Consider the following 20,194-nt stretch of genomic DNA (forward strand, 5'->3'; position numbering starts at 1 on the left):
AAAAATTACTTTCATAACTTAAAATTTCAAAGATAACTCATCAAAAATAAGCACAAAACAAAATTTGCTTTTGCTACTCTAACCTTTAAGTTAGTTTATTCTTTCTTCCAATAGAATGCTGAACTATACTAACTGAGTGAATTACACTCATTTTTGTGCTACAGGATGTTTAAATCAAGGTTAAAATGAGAAGGCAAAGCAGTTTCCAAAATATTTTGTATATGGTTACCATATTTATGACTTGTTTCACTAATGTGCTGCCCGTTTTACATAATTAATCAATTATGTGGCTTCACAGAACATGAAACAATTTACAAATTATTCTCTGTGTTATAAGACCAACAGGTTCGTATGCCCACTGCATAGTAACAGACCAAGTACACATGCATCAGGGATGCAGCAGGAGAAGAGTTTAATGATCAGCAGGGCATGGAGTGAGGAGGTGGGGAGGAGACCCTCAAATACATCTCCTGGAGGAGTTCTGGGTTGGGGTTTTTAAGGGGATTGTAGAGGGTGAAGTGTTAGATAATTGGAGTTGTTGATTGGTCAGGGTAAGGTTGATGGTCCTTGAAATCATCAGGATGTGGAAACTGCATTTTTTGGTGAGTCAGCCTCTTGTGGGCTCCTTCAGACCAGTTGGCGTCAGTGGGGTCCTTCAAACCAGTTGATTGACAATAGTTTCACTGGTATGCAAGACCTGAAAAAATATCTCGAAGGGAAAACAACATTTCATAATGTTCAAGTTGTTATCTACAGAGCAGTTAAGGGGAATGATGATGTTGCAACAAGGTCTACGTGATTCTAGGAAAATAGGCAACAAACATCTATTGAGGAAGGAGGTCAGAGAGCAAGCTGACCTAAAGATTAATGCTAAACGTGCTGCAAACTTGGTATATTTTTTTCCTTCCCCTCTCTTCTTCTGTGATTAATTTTATAAGTTAATAAGGGTGATTTCATCTGTACCCTTTAGAAATGTAGATTACAGTATATCAAATTCCATTTTATCTAGGAACAGTCACTAAAACGTAATTGTTTCAAAAATCATTTAATAAAAAGTGAATATGATTTTCCTGGAGTTATTGAATTTAATCTGGTAGGTCTCAACTGATAATGAAGAATTATGGGCTTGATAACAAATTAATGAAGTTAGATAAGATTAGGGGAGCAGTTGTTTTCTAATATTCCCCACATCCATTTGTGTAAAAGGAATCATTGTGATGATCCTAACTTATACCCTTTTATCCGCATCTATTTACCTAATAATAATCGTTGCAGTAATTACAAATGAATTTTATTTGAGTATCTATGTAAGAAATTCTTTGAGTTTGTGCACATTGAACCAATTAAACAAATGCTAATTTGTTGACATGTTTAACATGAGAAAAGGTAGGAACAGCAAGAGAAGCAAGGCCCAAAAGGGAAAATGGATGTCTAGCTCTCAGAGAAAAAGGGAACTATAAAGGGCAATAAACTAGATGGAGAAAGGGGAGGTTTAAGTCTAGAATGGTGACATTTGGCAAAAACTAGCTCATCTAAAACGCTAATGATTATTTTTGATGAGCCCTAGTAATCAATTAGATCTAATGGGTTTTGCATTTATGAATAAGACTTTCATTGATCTCTGAAAGATTCAGTAATACCAGCATGGCACATACTTATTGTCATTTATTGTTTTAAACATACATGTTGAAAGCCATTCTAAAAATTTTAAAAGTCAATAAATAATAGTTACCAATCTCATGACTCTAGGCTCTTGTACAAGCATTTATATCTTTATATGTGGTCATTGAAGAAAATATAAAGGAAAAGAAAATTATTGATAATATAGTCAAAGTCACAGATCTTTCATAATACCTGAAATTTTATTAGAGTTGAGAGACATAGGTGGGTGCTTTAAGTCACCAGCAAGAAACAAACAAAAAATGCATTTTTATTAATCTTTCAGTTGAAGAGATAATATTGATTGGATTAAAGGAGAAAACAGTTTCCTAAACTCCTAGAGCTCAATTAGGGAGAAATATTTGCACCACTGTATTACAGATCTTCCATTGCTCAGGAAGACCAAACTTTGAAGTTATAATAGCTTGCTAAATGTGACAGTTAGTTTGGTGTTATGAGTTAATCAAGTTTTAGGCCACAGATTCTTAACCTGGACCCTGTAGATGAACTTCAGGAGGTCAGCAATCCACCAGAAAATATATATAATAGGTGTGTCTATATGCAATTTTCTGTGGACAGTCTATAGCATTTCTCAGATTCTGAAAGGGATCCAGAACCAAATACTATTAGAAACTACTGATTTAAATCATTTTTAGTATTTGGATATTGTTCTTTTAAATTGTGTATTGTTTTAAATTATATATTATATAATACATATGAACAACTCAACATTAAGATGTCACTTGATAAGTCACTTCATAAAGAAAAAATAATGTACTAAGGCTACTCTAGTTTCTAGAAGTTGTTCCTATCACTTGCATTTTAACAGCAATTAAAACAGTTACTTTCCTTTTTACTTCAAAGGACAAAGAAGAAGATGAATCATCAGACAATGATGAAGTATTTCATTCGATTCAGGCTGAAGTCCAAATGGAGCCATTGCAGCCACACATTTCAAATCCTAAAAAAATTGAGGTGAATTTTTCAATATGAGTTGTTATGACATTAGTAAGAACCTAGAACAGTGGTTCTTAAACTTTTTGGTCTCAGTGTCCCTTTATACTCTTAAACAATGAGGACCTCAAAAAGCTTTCATTTACTACATGGATTGTGTCATATGATATTTAATTTATTAAAAGTTAAAACTGAAAAACATTTAAAATATTAATTCATTTAAAAGTAATGAAACTATTACATGTGAACATAAGAAACACATTTTTAATGAAAAACCTGTATTTTCCCAAAACAAAATTTTAGAGAGATTGACATTGTTTTACATTTTTGTAAGTCTGTTAAATCTATCTTGCTTAATGAAAGACAGCTGGATTCTCACATGTGCTTCTGCATTCAATCTGTTGCCATGTGTTGTTTTGGTTGAAGTATACGAATAAAAGCTGGCTTCTCACACATAGGTAGTTGGAAAGGGACAATTTTCATAGATTGTTTAGATAATTGAGTAAATTATTGAATAATATACCAAAACTAGAGAAGTGGAATCTAAAACCATATCAATGAAATGTTGTATATTCAGTTAATAATAAAACTCAATTTGTCTATCTTATGCTATAAATAGATGTTTTGTTTTATGCATGATTTTTAACTTCATGCATTGGTCAGTTGGAAAATATTAGCTTACTTTGTATGTAGATCTTCCCAGACATTTACATGTTTCATTATACAATATCAAAAAACAGCATTTGTTAATGTTACCATCAAGTACATCATAAAAGTTACTTAAGAGTATTGTTAAGTTGTCAAATGCTTGGTGGCAGATATGTTTGAAAATTCTAATTTTCCTTTGTAAGCTCAAATTTTATCATTGCTAAATTGTAGCATGTGTTTTTTCTCCTTAACTTGACAGGTTTACTTTATTCATTAAAAATAAAATGTCTACCAAATACCCAGAGTTTGAATAATCATAGTTTGTCAGTCTTTCTTTAAGCAAAAATATTGTACATGAAAAATGCTGGCAGTTTCAGTTTGTAACACAAACACACAAATATTTTTCCTTGATTAGCTCTGGTCTGGGATGCAGTTTGTGACAGGGTCTGGGTCATTTAATCTGTGTTTTGTTTTGTTTTGTTTTACAATTATAAGAATAATTAAGTCCTAGTGTCCACTTTGACTTCCGTTTTCATGACTATATTAATAGTATACTATTTAGTACATATATTGGTGAGGCCAGAGTTGTAGGTTTTCTTGTCTAGACAAGGAAGCATCATCATCATAGCCAGTATTCCTAATAGCCAGCCATCTAAAACAATCTTTTTGTAGATTAATAGTAGTGTCAATAAACTTCCAAAGATCAGCTTCATAAACCAAAAGTCCCAGACTGGGTCATATGATACCAATTATATCAATTGAAAGTGGAAAAAAAATAGGCAGATGCTTACCCTTACCTACCTGTCTCTCAGAGTGTAGAGAGAGCCTTGATAAGTCACTTCATAAAGAAAAAATAATGTACTAAGGCTACTCTAGTTTCTAGAAAGTATAGAATGAGTTTATCAGCATGAATATGCTAGATTAAAAAAGTAACACACTTAAATTTCCTTTTTAAAGAATCTAGTATGACTGCCTTATTGCATGTCAGAATGACCTATATTTTGGGCAGCTGAAACTTATTTGAGTAGAAACCTGGTGATACAAGACTTAGTGAGGCAAGGCAACATTCCCTGGCCCTGTCTACCAATGTTGGCAGTAAGTAAAATTCCTCCAATGATGGAAGCTGGCTTATTATACGCACCCTTTCTTGAGTATTTGGCTACATTCAATGATTGTATGATTAGTAAAATGCAGATTAATCTATTTAGAGTTGAAACAGTACTTGGAACACTAACTATGATAGTACAGTCAAATTGTAAAGCAGAAAAACATACTTTCTTAAAGAGGGGACAGTTTTGACTAGAGAGATTTTAATGAAATGTATGTATGTGTGTGTGACAGCTTTTGAAAATCTAGGGTTAGCATAAAAAGATGAGTGTGTAAGAATTAGAACTTAAATTCTGAGTGAGAAGTTTAAACTTGATATAAAAAGCAATGTGATAACATGGAAAGAACATTAAATTAGACGTTGGGAGACCTGCATTCTGATTTTAGATGTTCCCTTGACTTGACATAAAATTCTTAGAAAAGTCATTTTTCCTCTTTAGGCTACAGATTCCTCAACAATAAATTAAGATTTTGATTATATGAGCTCCAGAATCTGTTCCTATACTAAAGATCAAATATACCATCAGAAATTATGGTTAAGCAAGTCTAATGTTATAAGTAATTATAAAATAGAATCTCTTTATTAAAAATATATTTTATGTTAGATTTTAGGAAAATATATATGAAAACAGGCATTTTCCCACAAATTAATAGTTCAGAACAACTTATGATCAAGAATTCTACTGAAGTATTGCATTGTGTCTTTAAGGTTCAAGAGAGATCCCCTTCTGTGCCTAACAACCAGGATCATGCACATCATGTCGAGTTCTCTTCAAGGTATGTGTCTTTGATTTCTATATTAAAATTATTCATAATTATCAAATGGAAAATTAAAAATTATTTCATTGATACCACATTTTGTGAAGTCAACTAAAATATCCGTGACAACATCATCACCATTGACTTTCTTGGCCCACATTTAAAACCTTAACTGCAATGACCCATTACCTATATCTTTCATATTTGGTCATACTGCAGTGTCTGTGATATTTAGTTTGATAAATAGATGGCAAGATTCACAATTTTAAAAAGAAACAATAACAACAAATACTTTGACAGTATTCAATTAGTAGTCGATGATAAAAAGACATGAAATTTCAAGTGAATTTTCATACATGTGCTGCATGATAAAACACACACACCAATTATCTTTAACTTCAGAAGCTAATGCCACAGAATGGATAAGCCTAAAAATGTCCTATAGTCAAAATCAAATCTAAAACTCAACATTATATAAATAAAATATCATATATAATATTGATACCAGTCACTGTATTTTTTAATCTTTGTAATATTGATCTTCAGTAATTTTCAAAGATCACATTCCATATTTTAGATATTGTATGCATTCTGTTATATTTTAAAACCAAATTTTAAGGTAGATTTTTAAAGAAAATCACACCCTCTCCAGCCCCAACTCACAATAGAGAGAACTTAGCCTATATTGATTCAGTTAGTAAATATTTATTGAACACTCACTATATTCAAGATATTGGACAGTATGGTCAGATGGCATACAATTAATGTTATGTAGTATATATTTTCCTGCTTCATTACTTTAAAAACCACACACAATTATGTCTTTAGATTTAACTGGAGTGCAGAAATCTTGAAAAATTGTAAAGCAAGACTGGGAACTTTCTTTTTCTCTGCACTCAATGAATGGATTGTCATGGTTGATCTGACCTCAAAGGAAAGAAAGCAGTTTAGTTTTGAGTAGTTGGTTTTGGTGTCATGGAACATGACTTTAATAAAATCCAATATAGAAAATCCATACTTGATGTTAAACTCAGAGTAATTGTTCACTTTACAAAAGGATTTTGAATTTATGAATAACAAATACATTGCCTTTAAATATAGTTAAATTTATGAAGTTAACTTAAATGAAACTCAAGTCTTTTCTGAAATTTGGGGCCATGGAAAGAATTTTGTCTGTTCCAGACCTAAATCAGTAACCAAAGTCCTTCCCCTATAGAAATATCAAAATAACTGTAAAATTTAGCAGCACTAGTCCAAGCAACTCTTTAAATATTCTTTAAATTTGAATAGTAAGAATGAAAGTGCTCTATTTGTCTGTCAGTATAGCTATTTAAATCAGGAATGGGACGTTAAGAACATGAATTTCAAGCATTTAAAAATGTGGATAATAACAATAGAATATATGACATAGCAGTAACTTGTTTATTATGTTAAAATACTCACATACACTATAAGGTTATGTTTATTGCTGTGTTACTCAGGTAAAAATATTGTCAATATTAGCTTTAAAAGCTTATAGAAATTTTTAGAAATTAATATATATATAAAGGAAACATACACTCTATGGAAACATATTTTTTCTTATTTTGGAAATTATTACTCTATTCTAGACAAAATAGCAAGTTTGGGGGAAAATGGAAATTGGAAATTATTACTTAAGCTATACTTCTTTTTCAGTTTGATATATACCCATATGTTTAAACAAAACTTTTTGTTGGACTTTATGTTGAGTTATACATATCCTTTATGAATGTTAGGACATGGCACATGCTTTTCTGTCTTTTCATTAGCGTTCTTCAGCGGTCTCTTTTGGAACAAGCTCAGAAGCCCATTGACATCAGACAAAGGAGTTCGCAAAATCGTCAGAATTGGCTGGCAGCATCAGGTGATTCAAAGCACAAAATTTCCGTGGGCAAAACACAGGGCTACTGTTTAACAATTTATATTTCAGAAGTCAAGAAAGAAGAATTTCAAGAAGGAATGAATCAAAAGTGTCAGGGAGCCCAAGTAGGATTAGGACCTGAAAGCCATTGTATTTGGCAATTGGGTGGTCAGTGGTGGCCTTTAAGAAATGGAAAACAATTTTTCTGAAATTTCTTCTTTTTGTTGGGTAGCAGTTAGGAATGTGTCTAAGGAGGCGGGGGGAGTCAACTTTATTAAGTTTCTATACCACGTAAGAAAAATATGGTAAAGGAACTTGAGAGAGGCCTCTCCAGCAGTCTAAAATTTATAGGCAGCAATTAGAATATTGTATGGAGGTGTTGTGAGTGTGTGTTTCATTTATCAATTGGTTACTTCACCTCTCCAAAATCGGACAATATCTAATAAATATCCCTAAATGTTACAGAGTGACGGTTTTACTCAAAATACATGAACAATTAATCTATCAAATCATAGAAAATAACTTCAAAAGTCGTGATGTGAATTTCAAAAAACTATTTAAGATGTGCTTTTGAGAGAATTTAAATGAATTATAGATTTGTGAAATATTAGGGTAAACAAAGCCAAAAGTTGTGTCATAGATCATGCAATCTGGCATTATCCAGTTTTAAGCAATCCAGGTAAGTTAAGCAAGGGAAAAATGGCTGATTGAGTCTCTGAGTCATATGTAAAAACGTAGCATACTGATTTTTTTTAATGTTAATAATAAAAATGATACAGATGTACTTCACTTTTTGAAAAGTGAATATTTGGAGATCAAAACTTAAAAACACATTATTCTTCTTAAGTGACTCAGACAAAGGCAGAATTCTTTTAAATAGCACTGTCCTCTCATACACAAATACTATGTTGTGAAAATTAGATAAGCCTGAGTGAAAAGCACACTTTTAAAAATTTTTCCCCAAAGTGTTTTCTTTCTGGCTTGACTATGGCTAATTTTACTAATACTGGGCAAACAACTAAAAATGTAAGGTTTATTCATGTGACGTTTTTGAAATAAGGAAATTCTGGATTAGATCCCAAAGCAGTCATAACATTGATAGAAGGGAGAAGGCATCTGTGCAGATAATAGCTAAATGTTTTTTCAGTTCCAAAATTATTTTATTTTATTGTTTATGCTACACAGACCATTTGATATTCCCATGAAATTACATGCTTTATCATGGAGGAAATCTCAGAGCACCTTACTACAAATTTGTGTCAAAATCTTAGTGCAGTCACTTGAACTTATTTGGTCTACTAACATACCAAAAGACTTAAAAGAAAATGGTTTCCTAAAAAAAAAAAAAAAAAAAAAAAAGCACAAGTACAATAGTGCCAGAAGATGGGGGCACAAATTTTAGCATGTGTTCAGTGTAATGTTCTCAAAGGACAGCAGTATTTGCAAATAAATATATGTCTTTTGGAGTTGCAGTATCTATACTTTGGCTATGTATACCAAGACTGAAAATAAGAGGGACAATAGTATTTATCTTGAAAATCTACGCACACAAAAACATTAAACAGGGAACTGAGTTTTCTCTTAGTGAAGCTTTTTCTAAGTACACTCACCCAGACCTGAATTTTGAGCCTGTTAAATATTCTCACTGTATTTTAATCACAGGGGTTATTTACCATACCACAACTCAAAAATAAAACCTAATCTCCAAACCAGATACATTTGTATTTTAAATGGAAATATTTACACTATAGAATTGAGCTGTTCATTGTGGTAGCAACTAGCCACATGTAGCTATTAAAATAAAAAGTAAAATGAAAATTAAATAAAATTTAAAAGTCAATTTCTCAGGCATACTGGCCACATTTCAAATGCTCAGTAGTCATGGGTGACTAATGACTACTGTTAATGGACAGTTCAGATAGAGAAAATTTCTATCACTGCAGAAAGTTTTGTTGTACATTGCTACTATAGAAAGGTTCCCAGCTTTATAGAAAGGGGTGTTATCTCTTTTCAGTAGTTCACTCCACAACTGTATTGAAATACATCTGGATATATCATTGGGTGGAAATTTGTGGGGGTTAAGATTGAAGAATGAACTCTCCTCTTGAGAGTTTTGGCTGATCTATCATCTTCTGATAAATACACTGTTGGGCTTTTTTTCTACTGGTCAGTATGTGAAGCCAGTGGTACTCCCAGCCCTTCCTACTGTTGATACATTTTTTAAAAATGTGTCTACCTGGCTATCATTTGGACCATGTATCTTCTTACATAGATAGAGATATTTGGCAAGTGTACACTTAATATTGAAAACAGAGCAGCCATGTAGGTCTACAGATGGAAGAAAACTTGAACCCCTGCTAATACCCCTGAAAAGAGAATTTAAGATCCTGGCCCCATGAGAATTTTCAGGTGATATTTCCTGAATGGAATCATAAAAATGACAAAAAAAAAAAAAAAACAGAAAAAAAATAAGGGATTTAACTGATACACTATACAAATGAAGACAATGACTGTAATCACCATTGTTACTAATGTATTTTTGGCATTCCATAGAATCTTCTTCTGAGGAAGAGAGACCTGTGACTGGAAGGAGGTCTCAGTCATCACCACCTTATTCTACTATTGATCAGAAGTTGCTGGTTGACATCCATGTAAGTTTCCATCTTAACACATTAATGTCTATTTTTTTTTTATTTTTCATTTGTTTTGACTTACACATTCTCACCTTCACTTGAGAGAAAGGTTAAAGAGTTTAGTTTTTTAATTAATATTTTAAAGATATATTCTCATTGCTTTGTGAATACATAGAACACAAAATTTAGAAATTAAAATTGAAATGGGAAAACACTTAACCAATCAGAGAATATTTTATTTTCACATTCTTGTGTCATTTAGAACATGTCTGGGAGAGTAGTAATAAAAAGCTATTTGTAAAACCTAATCTCAGATTGAGGGGTACATGTTAGATGTCCAACTTTTAATAGCAATCCTTGAGTGATGAGGCAATGCATAAATATCAGACATTTAGTAAAAAACAGAGTGTCCTCTGATGGCATAAACAAAAAGTCTTCTAACTCTTTGTGAACATGTTGAAATTGTTCTAATGCAGATTTTAAATTGTCCTAATGCAATGGGCTTTCAGATTATTCTATTTCAATTTTGTAATTACCTCTATGCTACCATACACACATCCCTTCCAGATTGCCCAAAAGTTGTTAAATGATACATACCATACTTAAAAGATGGATTTAGATTAATTCGCACTTTGGAAGTGTTTGAGATCCTTTAAGACAACCCATGGCACGTAAAACCAGTGCTGGGAAATTAACATATCAATTTCAAGAGCTGTGTGTTAATCCCAATGTCAGGGCATAAAACAAAAGGTAAAACAAAATGGTAACAAAAGTTACCATTTTTAAAGAGCATCAGATCACCTGTTCTCTCCAGCATCAAAAGCAAATGTCCACTCCTGAGCCGACAAGTATGGGTAATTTTTTTAAGTGAGTTTATTTTGCCCTATGTGATCCACTAATAATCACAGTCTGATGTTTGGGTTTTGACATCTCATTCTCACTAAAATTTTGGCTCTATCTAGTGAGTGAACATCCTTGTTTCAATTTAAAATGTATTTCAAAATGTTGTCAGCTTGGAAACTTTCCAATCTAGAAGAAAATTAAAGGCTACTAGAGACTACATTAACCTTTCTTGTGCACACAGGTTCCAGATGGATTTAAAGTAGGAAAAATATCACCCCCTGTATACTTGACAAACGAATGGGTAGGCTATAATGCACTCTCTGAAATCTTCCGGAATGATTGGTTAACTCCTGCACCTGTCGTTCAGCCACCTGAAGAGGATGGTGATTATGTTGAACTCTATGATGCCGGTGCTGATACTGATGGTGATGATGATGATGAGTCTAATGATACTTATGAAGATACCTATGATCATACCAATGGCAATGATGACTTGGATAACCAGGTTGATCAGGCTAATGATGTTTGTAAAGACCATGATGATGACAACAATAAGTCTGTTGATGATGTAAATAATAGTTATTATGAGGCACCTAGTTGTCCAAGGTTGGTTTTTTAAAATTACTTATACTCTCCATGTTTTATGACTGCAGAGCTATTTGCATCTTTGGTTTATTTTCAAAATTTATTACCAAGAGATTGACTTAATTTCACTTGCATTTTGGTAAATGGTTTGATGGTCAATAATGTATTTTAAATTGTTCTAATGCAGAACATCTAATTTTGTGTCATTTGTGTATTTTAAAATAAGCATTCAAGTATTTATTAGTTTATAATTAATTTATAACTGGAATTGTCTGGATGTTTCTTTTAAAATTACTGCCACTGAATCATCCTACTCTATAAAACTATACTGAGTATGAGAAAAGACAACAAAGGAAGTGTGTAACTTAACAAGCATTAAGATGAAGTCTTGGTATTTGCAAACATAGCTATTCATTTCTCAAACTTTTGTGATATCACCATATGTATAATACATTTAAGATGATTTTTATCTGGTTAATTGGTGGAGAAATTACCAAGAGCTCTTTTGATTTTTTTTCAACCAAAAAAGTCTATCAAGAATTCCATTATCACGAGTTGATGGGTGCAGCACACCAACATGGCACAAGTATACATATGTAACAAACCTGCACGTTATGCACATGTACCCTACAACTTAAAGTATAATAATAATAAATAAATTTTTTAAAAAAGAATTCCATTATGAAATAAATTTACTCTTAGAATTATCACAGGCACGTACGTTTAATTTTGTTTTCTATGCAAAAAGAGAGCATTGACACATTTTGTTAAGCTTAGTATTTTTGGCAATTAAATAACTTAGTTCCACAAGACATGAGGTCTATATTGCTGAACTTCCTTGGTGGGAGTAGTAGACCAATGAAGTTCTGTAGCAAAGCAGTCAGTACAAATGTTAGAAAATCAAGGCAGATGTTGAAATGAATACAAACTAGATATATTGCAAGAAGAATTAATCATGTTGTGGTTGAGCTAAAAACATAGGCTTAATCATTCATGTGTCTGTGAACTTCCTAATGCATGAAATAGTATATATTTAAGAAAAAAAAAACTACATATTCTTGCTGCTAACCTAATACATGCACCTAACAAAGAATACAAGTTCTCTTCCCTCTGCCATCCAAATGCATCTGGGAAATTGGTGGCGGCTGTGGCATTAATTCATTACATAAGACTGACAAGACATAGCGGCATTTTTCTTTCCTGTATCATACCAGTAGTGTTCACATAGAGCAAAGACAAGCCTGGGCATGGTAGATATGTATAAGACACATCCTAATTCTGCTCTACTTGCTAACTTTCCAAATGTGTTTTTATTGCGTGGCTTTCTTTCATTAATTGAAGTTTGTTATCAGGGCAAGCTATGGCAGAGATGGAAGCTGCAAGCAAGATGGTTATGATGGAAGTCGTGGAAAAGAGGAAGCCTACAGAGGCTATGGAAGCCATAGAGCCAATAGAAGCCATGGAGGAAGTGCAGCCAGTGAGGACAATGCAGCCACTGGAGATCAGGAAGAACATGCAGCCAATATAGGCAGTGAAAAAAAAGGCAGTGGGGGTGATGGAGATAAGGCAGTCATTCGAACCAGTGAAGAGAGTGGAGCCCTTGGACCCAATGGAGAAGAAAATTGCTCAGAGACAGGTGGTCCAGGATTGAAGAGAGCTGTGTCTCAGGACTTTGAATATCTACAGGAGGTAACGCACCATTTGAAAAGCAGATTGAACTCCTCTCATTGCAAATGTGTTTCTTCATGGGACATGTAGCATTTCCAGCCGTTCCAAATAGATTTCAATCATATACCACAAAGCCTTAAACATTTTTAATTATAGGTTTGTAGGTGGATCCTTATTACTTCTAATTTGCGTGGTTCCTATTTACTTCCAAAGGCAAAAATCTCTTATTTGTTTGTCTTTATTACTCAGATCACATATTTGGGGTAGTGTCTCTTGACTCATGCTTTTAAAAAATATTTTAAAAAATTAATTGACATATAATAATTGTATATATTTATGGGGTACAGAGTGATATTTTAACATATACAATTTGTAATGATGACATCAGGGTATTTAGCATGTCCATCACCTCAAACATTCATCGTTTTCTTGTGTTGGGAACAATCAATATCCTCTCTCCTAGCTATCTGAAAATATATAATGAATTATTGTTAATTATAGTTATCCTACAGTACTATAGAATATTAGAATTTATTTCTCCTATCTAGTCATACATTTGGATCCTTTAACCAGCCTTTCTCTATCACTCTCCCCTACTCCTCTTCCCAGCCTCCAGAAACCACTATTTTACTCTCTAGTTATGTGACATCAATTTTTTAGCATCTGCATATGAGTAAGAACATGTGGTTTTTACCTTTCTCTTCCTGGTTTATTTCACTTAACATACATTGAGTCCAGGTTCATCCATGTTGCTGCAAATCACAAGATTTCATTCTTTTTTATGGCTAAATAGCATTTATTTCTGTATATATGTCACGTTTTCTTTATCAGTTCCTCTCTTGATGGATGCTTAGGCTGATTCCCTATTTTGGCTATTGTGATTAGTACTGTAGTAAATATGGAGGTGCTGATAGCTCTTTGATACACTGATTTCCTCTTTTTTGTAGATATGTACCTAGTAGTGGAATGATTGGATCATATGGTAGTTCTATTTGTAGTTTTATAAGGAACCACAACACCATTCTCCATTATGGGTGTAGTAGTTTACATTCCCACCAACGGTATATAAGAGTTCCCTTTTTTCCACATCTTCACCAACATTTATTTTTTGTGTTTTGATAATAACCATTCTAACTAGGATGAGATGATATCTCATTGTGGCTCTGATTTGCATTTTCCTGATGATTAACTATGTTGAATTTTTGTTTTCATCTATCTGTTGGTTATTTGTATGTCTTCTTTTGAGAAATGTCTATTCAAATCATTTGCCCATCTTTTTTATTATACTTTAAGTTGTAGGGCACATGTGCACAACGTGCAGGTTTGTTACATATGTATGCATGTTGGATTATCTGCTTTTATCTGTTGAGTTGTTTGAGTTTCTTATTTTCCGGATTTTAACCCCTTGTTGGACGAATAGTTTGCAAATATTTTCTCTCATTCTTCAGGTTGTTTCTTCACTTTGTTGATCATTTCCTTTTCTGTGCAGAAGATTTTTAGTGTGATATAATTCTATTTGTCTATTTTTTATTCTGTTGCCTGTGCTTTTGAGGTCCTATTCTTTTTTCCCAAACCAATGTCCAGAAGCATTTTCTTATATTTTCTAGTAGTTTTATAGTTTCAGGTCTTACATTTAAGTATCTAATCTATTTTGAGTTGATTTTTTTTTATATGGTGAGAAATAGGGGTCTAGTGTCAGTCTTTTGCTTATGGATATTTAGTTCCCCAGCACCATTTATTGAAGACATTGCTCTTTCCCCAATGAATATTCTTGATGTCTTTATCAAAAATCAGCCACAATGAGATAAATGAATATGTGGATCTATTTATGGGTCCTTTATACTGTTCCATTGGTATGTGGGTCTGTTTTTTGGTTGCTGTAGTTTTGTAGTATATTTTGAAATCTGATATTCTGATGCCTCCAGTATTGTTCTTTTTCCTCAGGATTGCTTTGGCTATTCTAGGTCTTTTTTGATTCCATGCAAATTTTAGGATTTTTTTCCTATTTCTGTGAAGAATGTCATTGGTATTTTCATAAGGAATACATAGAATTTGTATATTGCTTGGGATAGTAGGGTCATTTTAGCAATATTAATTCTTCTAGTCCATGATCATAGGGTGCCTCTCCTTTTGTGTGTGTGTCCTTTTCAGTTTCCTTCATCCATGTTTTACAGTTTTTCTTATAGAGATCTTTTACCTCATTGGTTAAATTTATTTCCAAGTATTTTATTTTGTAGCTATTGTATATGGGGTTGCTTTTGTGATTTCTTTCTCAGCTAGGTTGTTGGTATATACAAATGTTACAGATTTTTCTATGCTGATTTTGTATCCTGCAACTTTACTGAATTTGTTTATCAATTCTAAGAATTTTTTGGTTGTGTTAAAGGTTTTTCTATTTATAAGATCATGTCATCTGCAAACAGAGACTATTTGACTTCCTCTTTTCCAATTTGGATGTCTTCTGTTTCCTTCTCTTGCCGAATTGCTCTGATTAGGACTTCCAGAACTAAGTTGAGTAAGAGTGGTGAAAGTGGATATTTTTGTCTTATTCCAGTCCTTAGAGGAAAGAATTTCAGCTTTCTCTCATTCAGTGTGATGTTAGCTGTGGGTTTTTCATATATGGTCTTTATTGTTTTGAGGTATGTTCCTTCTATACCCAAACTGTCGAGAGTTTTTATCATGAGGGAATGTAGAATTTTATCAAATGCTTTTTTTTTGTATCTTTTAACATGATAATATAATTTTTGTGTTTGATTCCATTGATGTGATGTATCATCTTTCTTGATTTGCATATGCTGAATCTCTCATGTATCCCTGGGATAAATCCCACTCGATCATGGTATATAATATTTTTGATATAGTATTGGATTCAGTTTGCTAGTATTTTGTTGATTATTTTTGCATCTGTCTTCATCAGAGATCTTGGCTTGTAGTTTTTTGTTTGTTTGTTTGTTTTAATTGTTGTGTCCTTATCTGGTTTTGAGATCAGAGTCATACTGACCTCACAGAATGAGTTTGGAAGAATTCCCTTCCCTTCACCTTTTTTGGAATAGTTTGAGAATCGACATTAGTTCCTCTGTAAATCTTTGGTAGAATGTAGCACTGATGCCATAGAGTACTGGACTTTTCTATGTTGGGAGACTTTTTGTTGCTGATTAAATCACATTATTCATTATTGGTTTGTTCAGGCTTTCTATTTCTTCTTGGTACAATCTTGCTAGGTTGTATGTGTCCAGGAATTTCTCCATTTCCTCTAGATTTTCTAATATATTGCTGTGTATTTTTTCATAATAGTCTCTTATGATTCTTTGTATTTCTGTGGTATCAGTTGTGATGTCTGCTTTTTTGTTTCTGATTTTATTTATTTAGGTCTTTTGTACTTTCTTGTTAGTTAATCTAGCTAATGGTTTGTCCATTTTGTTTATCTTTTCAAAAAGCCAAATGTTCATGTTGTATTTCTTCTGTATTGTTTTTGAGTCTCAATTTCATTTACTTTTGCTCTGATCTTTATTATCTCTTTATTTCTATTAATTTGGAATTTGGTATGTTCTTGCTTTTCTATTTCATTGGGGTGCATCATTAGATTGTTATTCAAATTCTTTCTGCTTTTTTAATGTAGTCATTTATTGCTATAAACTTGTCTCTTAATACTGTTTTTACTGTATCCCATAAGTTTTGGTGTGCTGTGTTTCTATATTCATTTGCTTCAAATAATTTCTTAATTTCCTTCTTAATTTCTTTATTGGCCAATTGGTGTTCAGGAGCATATATTTTTAATTTCCATGTATTGTTACAGTTTTGAATGTTTCTCTGGTTATTGATTTCTAGTTTATTCTATTTTGGTCAAAAAGGATACTTGATAATAATGTTGATTTAAAAGAATGTTTTGAGACTTGTTTTGTGTCCCAACATATGGTCAGTCTTAGAGAATGTTTCATGTGCTGATGAAAATAATGTATATTCTGCAGCTGTTGGATGAAATGTTCTATAAATGTCTGTTAGGTTCATTTGGTCTATGCTGCAGTTTAAATCCAATGTTTCTTTGTTGATTTTCTGTATAGATGATCTGTCCAGTGCAGAGAGTGAGGTGTTGAAGTTCTCAACTATTATTATATTGTAGTTTATCTCTCTCTTTAGATCCAATAATATTTGCTTTATACATCTGGATACTCTAGTGTTTGGTTCATATGTGTTTATAGTTATTATATCCTCTTGCTGAACTGATCCTATTATCATAATATAATGTCTGTGTTTTTCTCTTTTTTACATCCTTTGACTTTAACACCTGTTTTATCTGATATAAGTGTAGCTATTCATGCTTGCTTTGGATTTCTGTTTGCATGGAATATCTTTTTCCATTTCTTCATTTTCAATCTGTGTGTGTCATTACAGGTAAGATGAATTTCTTATAGGCAACATATAATTGGGTGTTTTTATTATTTTATTTTATTTTTTACTTTTTTAACCATTCTACTAGTCTATATGTTTGGTTACAGAATTTTGTCTGTTTATGGTCAAGTTTATTATTGATATGTGAACACTTACTCCTGTCATTTTGTTAACTGTTTCTGGTTGTTTTGTGTATCCTTTTTTTTTCTATTCTCTTATTGTTAATCTTTGTTGTTATATAATCTTTTGTAGTAATAAGGTTTGATTCATTTGTATTTCACCTTTCTATACCTGCTTTACACATTTTATAATTTCATGTTTTCATGATAGTAGTTATTGTCTTTTTCCTTTCAGATGTAGGACTCCCTTAAGCATTTCTTGTAAGACCTCTCTAATGGTGATGAATTCCTCTGCTTTTTGCTTATCTGGAAGAGGCTTTATTTCTCCATTTCTGAAGGATTGCTTTTCTGGTAATACTATTTTGGGCTAGCAGGGTTTTTTCCAGCACTTTGAATATATCATCCTATTCTCTCCTGGCTTGTAAGGTTTCTGTTCAGAAATCTGCTGTTAGTCCAAAGAGGATTTCCTTGTATGTGATAAGACTCTCCTTTTGCTCTTCTTAGTATTCTCTCTTTGTCACTGACTTCTGACAGTTTTACTGTAATTTTCTTTTGAGAGGACTTTTTTGAGTTGAATGTATTTGATAACCTTTGAGCTTCCTGAATCTGGATGTTCATATCTCTCCCAAGATGTGGGAAGTTTTCAGCTGTTATTTTATTAAATAAGCTTTCTACATCTTTACATATTTCTGGAACCCCATAATTCAAAAATATATCCTCTTAATGTTGTCCCATAAGTTCTATAGGCTCTCTTTATTCTTTTCTTTTCTCTTTTTTCTTGTCTGCCTGAATCATTTTAGAAGACATGACTTCAAGTTCAGAAATTCTTTATTCTGCTTGGTCTAGTCAGCTGTTGAAGCTCTGTATTGTATTTGTTAATATTATTTGTTGAATTCTTTATCTTCAATATTTCTGTTTGGTTCTTTTTTAATGATATCTATTCCTTTGTTGAATTTCTCACTCAGATCATGATTTTTTTTAAATTTCATTGATTTGTCTATCTGTATTCTCTTGTATCTTGCTGAATTTCTTTAAGATGATTATTATTAATTCCTTTTCTGGCACTTCACATTTTCTTTTCTGTTGTCTGCTACTGGAGAATTACTATGTTCCTTTAAAAGTATATTTCCTTATTTGTTAATGTTTCTTGTGTCCTTGTGTTGATATCTGTCCATCTGGTGGAGCAATTGCTTCTTATAATGTTATGGAGTAGCTTTCATAAGGAAAGACTTATTCCATAGATGGGTCCTGGGGTGTTGGTTGGGTGGGGTGCATTAACTTTGGTTCTAGGTAGATGCAGCAGTGTGGTCTCTATGCTGTAATATACATTAGCAATGTTTGCTAGTACCTCACTGGCCCAGGCAGCAAAAATTTGTGGCAAAGGTGGCACACCTTTGCCAGGGGTGGGCTTGCCAGGCTGTTTCTCAGGCCAGAGGCAAAAGTGCACATGCGGTGGGTTGAGTGGCTCAGGAATTTGCCCTCCAGGGTTGAACTACCAGACTACTTCTCTGGGCAAGAGTGTGGTCACACAGGGTGGGACAGCTGGCTTGGGGTCTGGCTTACTGGGATCAGAGCTGCTGAGCTGTTTTTCTGGTCAAGGGTGCAAGTGCACAGCAGTTAAGCTAGCCTAGAGTTGGCTTCACCAATGTGCAGTACTGGAGTTATGGCTGACCTTTCCTGGGCCCAAGATCTGAGCAGTCGGTGTCACAGCATTTCAGCCATCAATGGGGGCTTGGTGAAATGACAGTAGAGCAGCAAGACTGGAGAGGCACAGTGTTTACTGGCCCCCAGAACATAGTGCACTTCAGCAGTGGCTCTAGATTTAAGATGGCACCAGGCTGCAGCAGCTTGTTGGGAAATACACAACCTTTGCTCCTTATCTGGAGCAATGCAGACACATGAATTTCAGGCACCTTCCCAAACTGAACTCAGGGCTTGTCAGGACTATGAGATTCTCCTGTAGTAAGTACTGCAGTTGTCTGTAGTGGCAATTGGGGCTGATGAGAGTCTTCTGCTTACCTTTTCCCAATAAGGAGAATTCCTTCCGGGCTCTGAGCTGATCATGGTAGGGGAGATGGGGCAGCAGAAGCAGAGTACCTCACTTCCCTCTCTTTGCTGCCATTTTGAGATTCCATGCTATACAGTGACCTCACCACCCCATCACTGCACTCCAGCACTCTCCCTCAGACACACCAGTTGAACTCTGTTTATTCATTCTCTTTTTCCTTTTTTGTGAGGCGAACAAGCACCAGGTGCCACCAATAAGCTATCTTACTGACATCACTCCAATCAGAGCCAATTATTTTTTTCTGAGTTTTTTTATTGTGGTAAAATATACATATCATAAAATTTATCATTTCAACCATTTTTAAGTGGATTTATTACAAGTGGATTTATTACAATTTATTAAGTGGATTTATTACAATCCAACAAGTTGGATTTATTACATTAAGAATATTGTGGGATTGTCACCACTATCCATTTTCAGAACTTATTTTTTTTACCATCCCAAACAAACTAAACAAGTATTGTTTCCCCGTCCTCCAACCCCTGATAACCTCTATAAGTATTGTTTCCCCATCCTCCAACCCCTGATAACCTCTATAAGTATTGTTTCCCCGTCCTCCAACCCCTGATAACCTCTATTCTACTTTTTTTCTTGGTAACTTATATAAGTGGAATCATACAATATTTGTCCTTTTGTGTCTGGCATATTTCACTTTTTAGGTTTTCAGAGTTTATCCACGTTGTAGCATGGGTCAGAATTTCATTCCTTTTCAAGGGTGATAATATTTTATCTTATGCATATACCACATTTTGTTTATCCATTCATCTACTGATGGAAACTTGGGTTGTTTCCACCTTTTGGTTATTGTAAATAGCGCTGCTGTGAACATTGATGTACAAGTATCTGTTTGAGTCCCTGCTTTCAGGTTTTGGGGGGGTAT

At 33.4% G+C, this 20,194-nt stretch overlaps 1 protein-coding gene across 3 annotated transcripts in view; it reads left to right on the plus strand.

Annotated features, from left to right (window-relative positions):
- The window catches only part of NRK (Nik related kinase), a 141,376-nt gene that overhangs the window by 93,730 nt on the left and 27,452 nt on the right, over positions 1-20,194 (plus strand). For all 3 annotated transcript variants that reach the window (XM_077988118.1, XM_015127947.3, XM_015127948.3), the window contains exons 14-19: positions 2,524-2,634; positions 5,078-5,145; positions 6,918-7,012; positions 9,563-9,660; positions 10,727-11,091; positions 12,423-12,759. In XM_077988118.1, the coding sequence (XP_077844244.1) occupies positions 2,524-2,634; positions 5,078-5,145; positions 6,918-7,012; positions 9,563-9,660; positions 10,727-11,091; positions 12,423-12,759 (1,074 nt within the window). The remainder of the gene's footprint in view (positions 1-2,523; positions 2,635-5,077; positions 5,146-6,917; positions 7,013-9,562; positions 9,661-10,726; positions 11,092-12,422; positions 12,760-20,194) is intronic.

This window comes from Macaca mulatta, chromosome X, assembly GCF_049350105.2.
Source record: "Macaca mulatta isolate MMU2019108-1 chromosome X, T2T-MMU8v2.0, whole genome shotgun sequence".
Lineage (NCBI taxonomy): Eukaryota > Metazoa > Chordata > Mammalia > Primates > Cercopithecidae > Macaca > Macaca mulatta.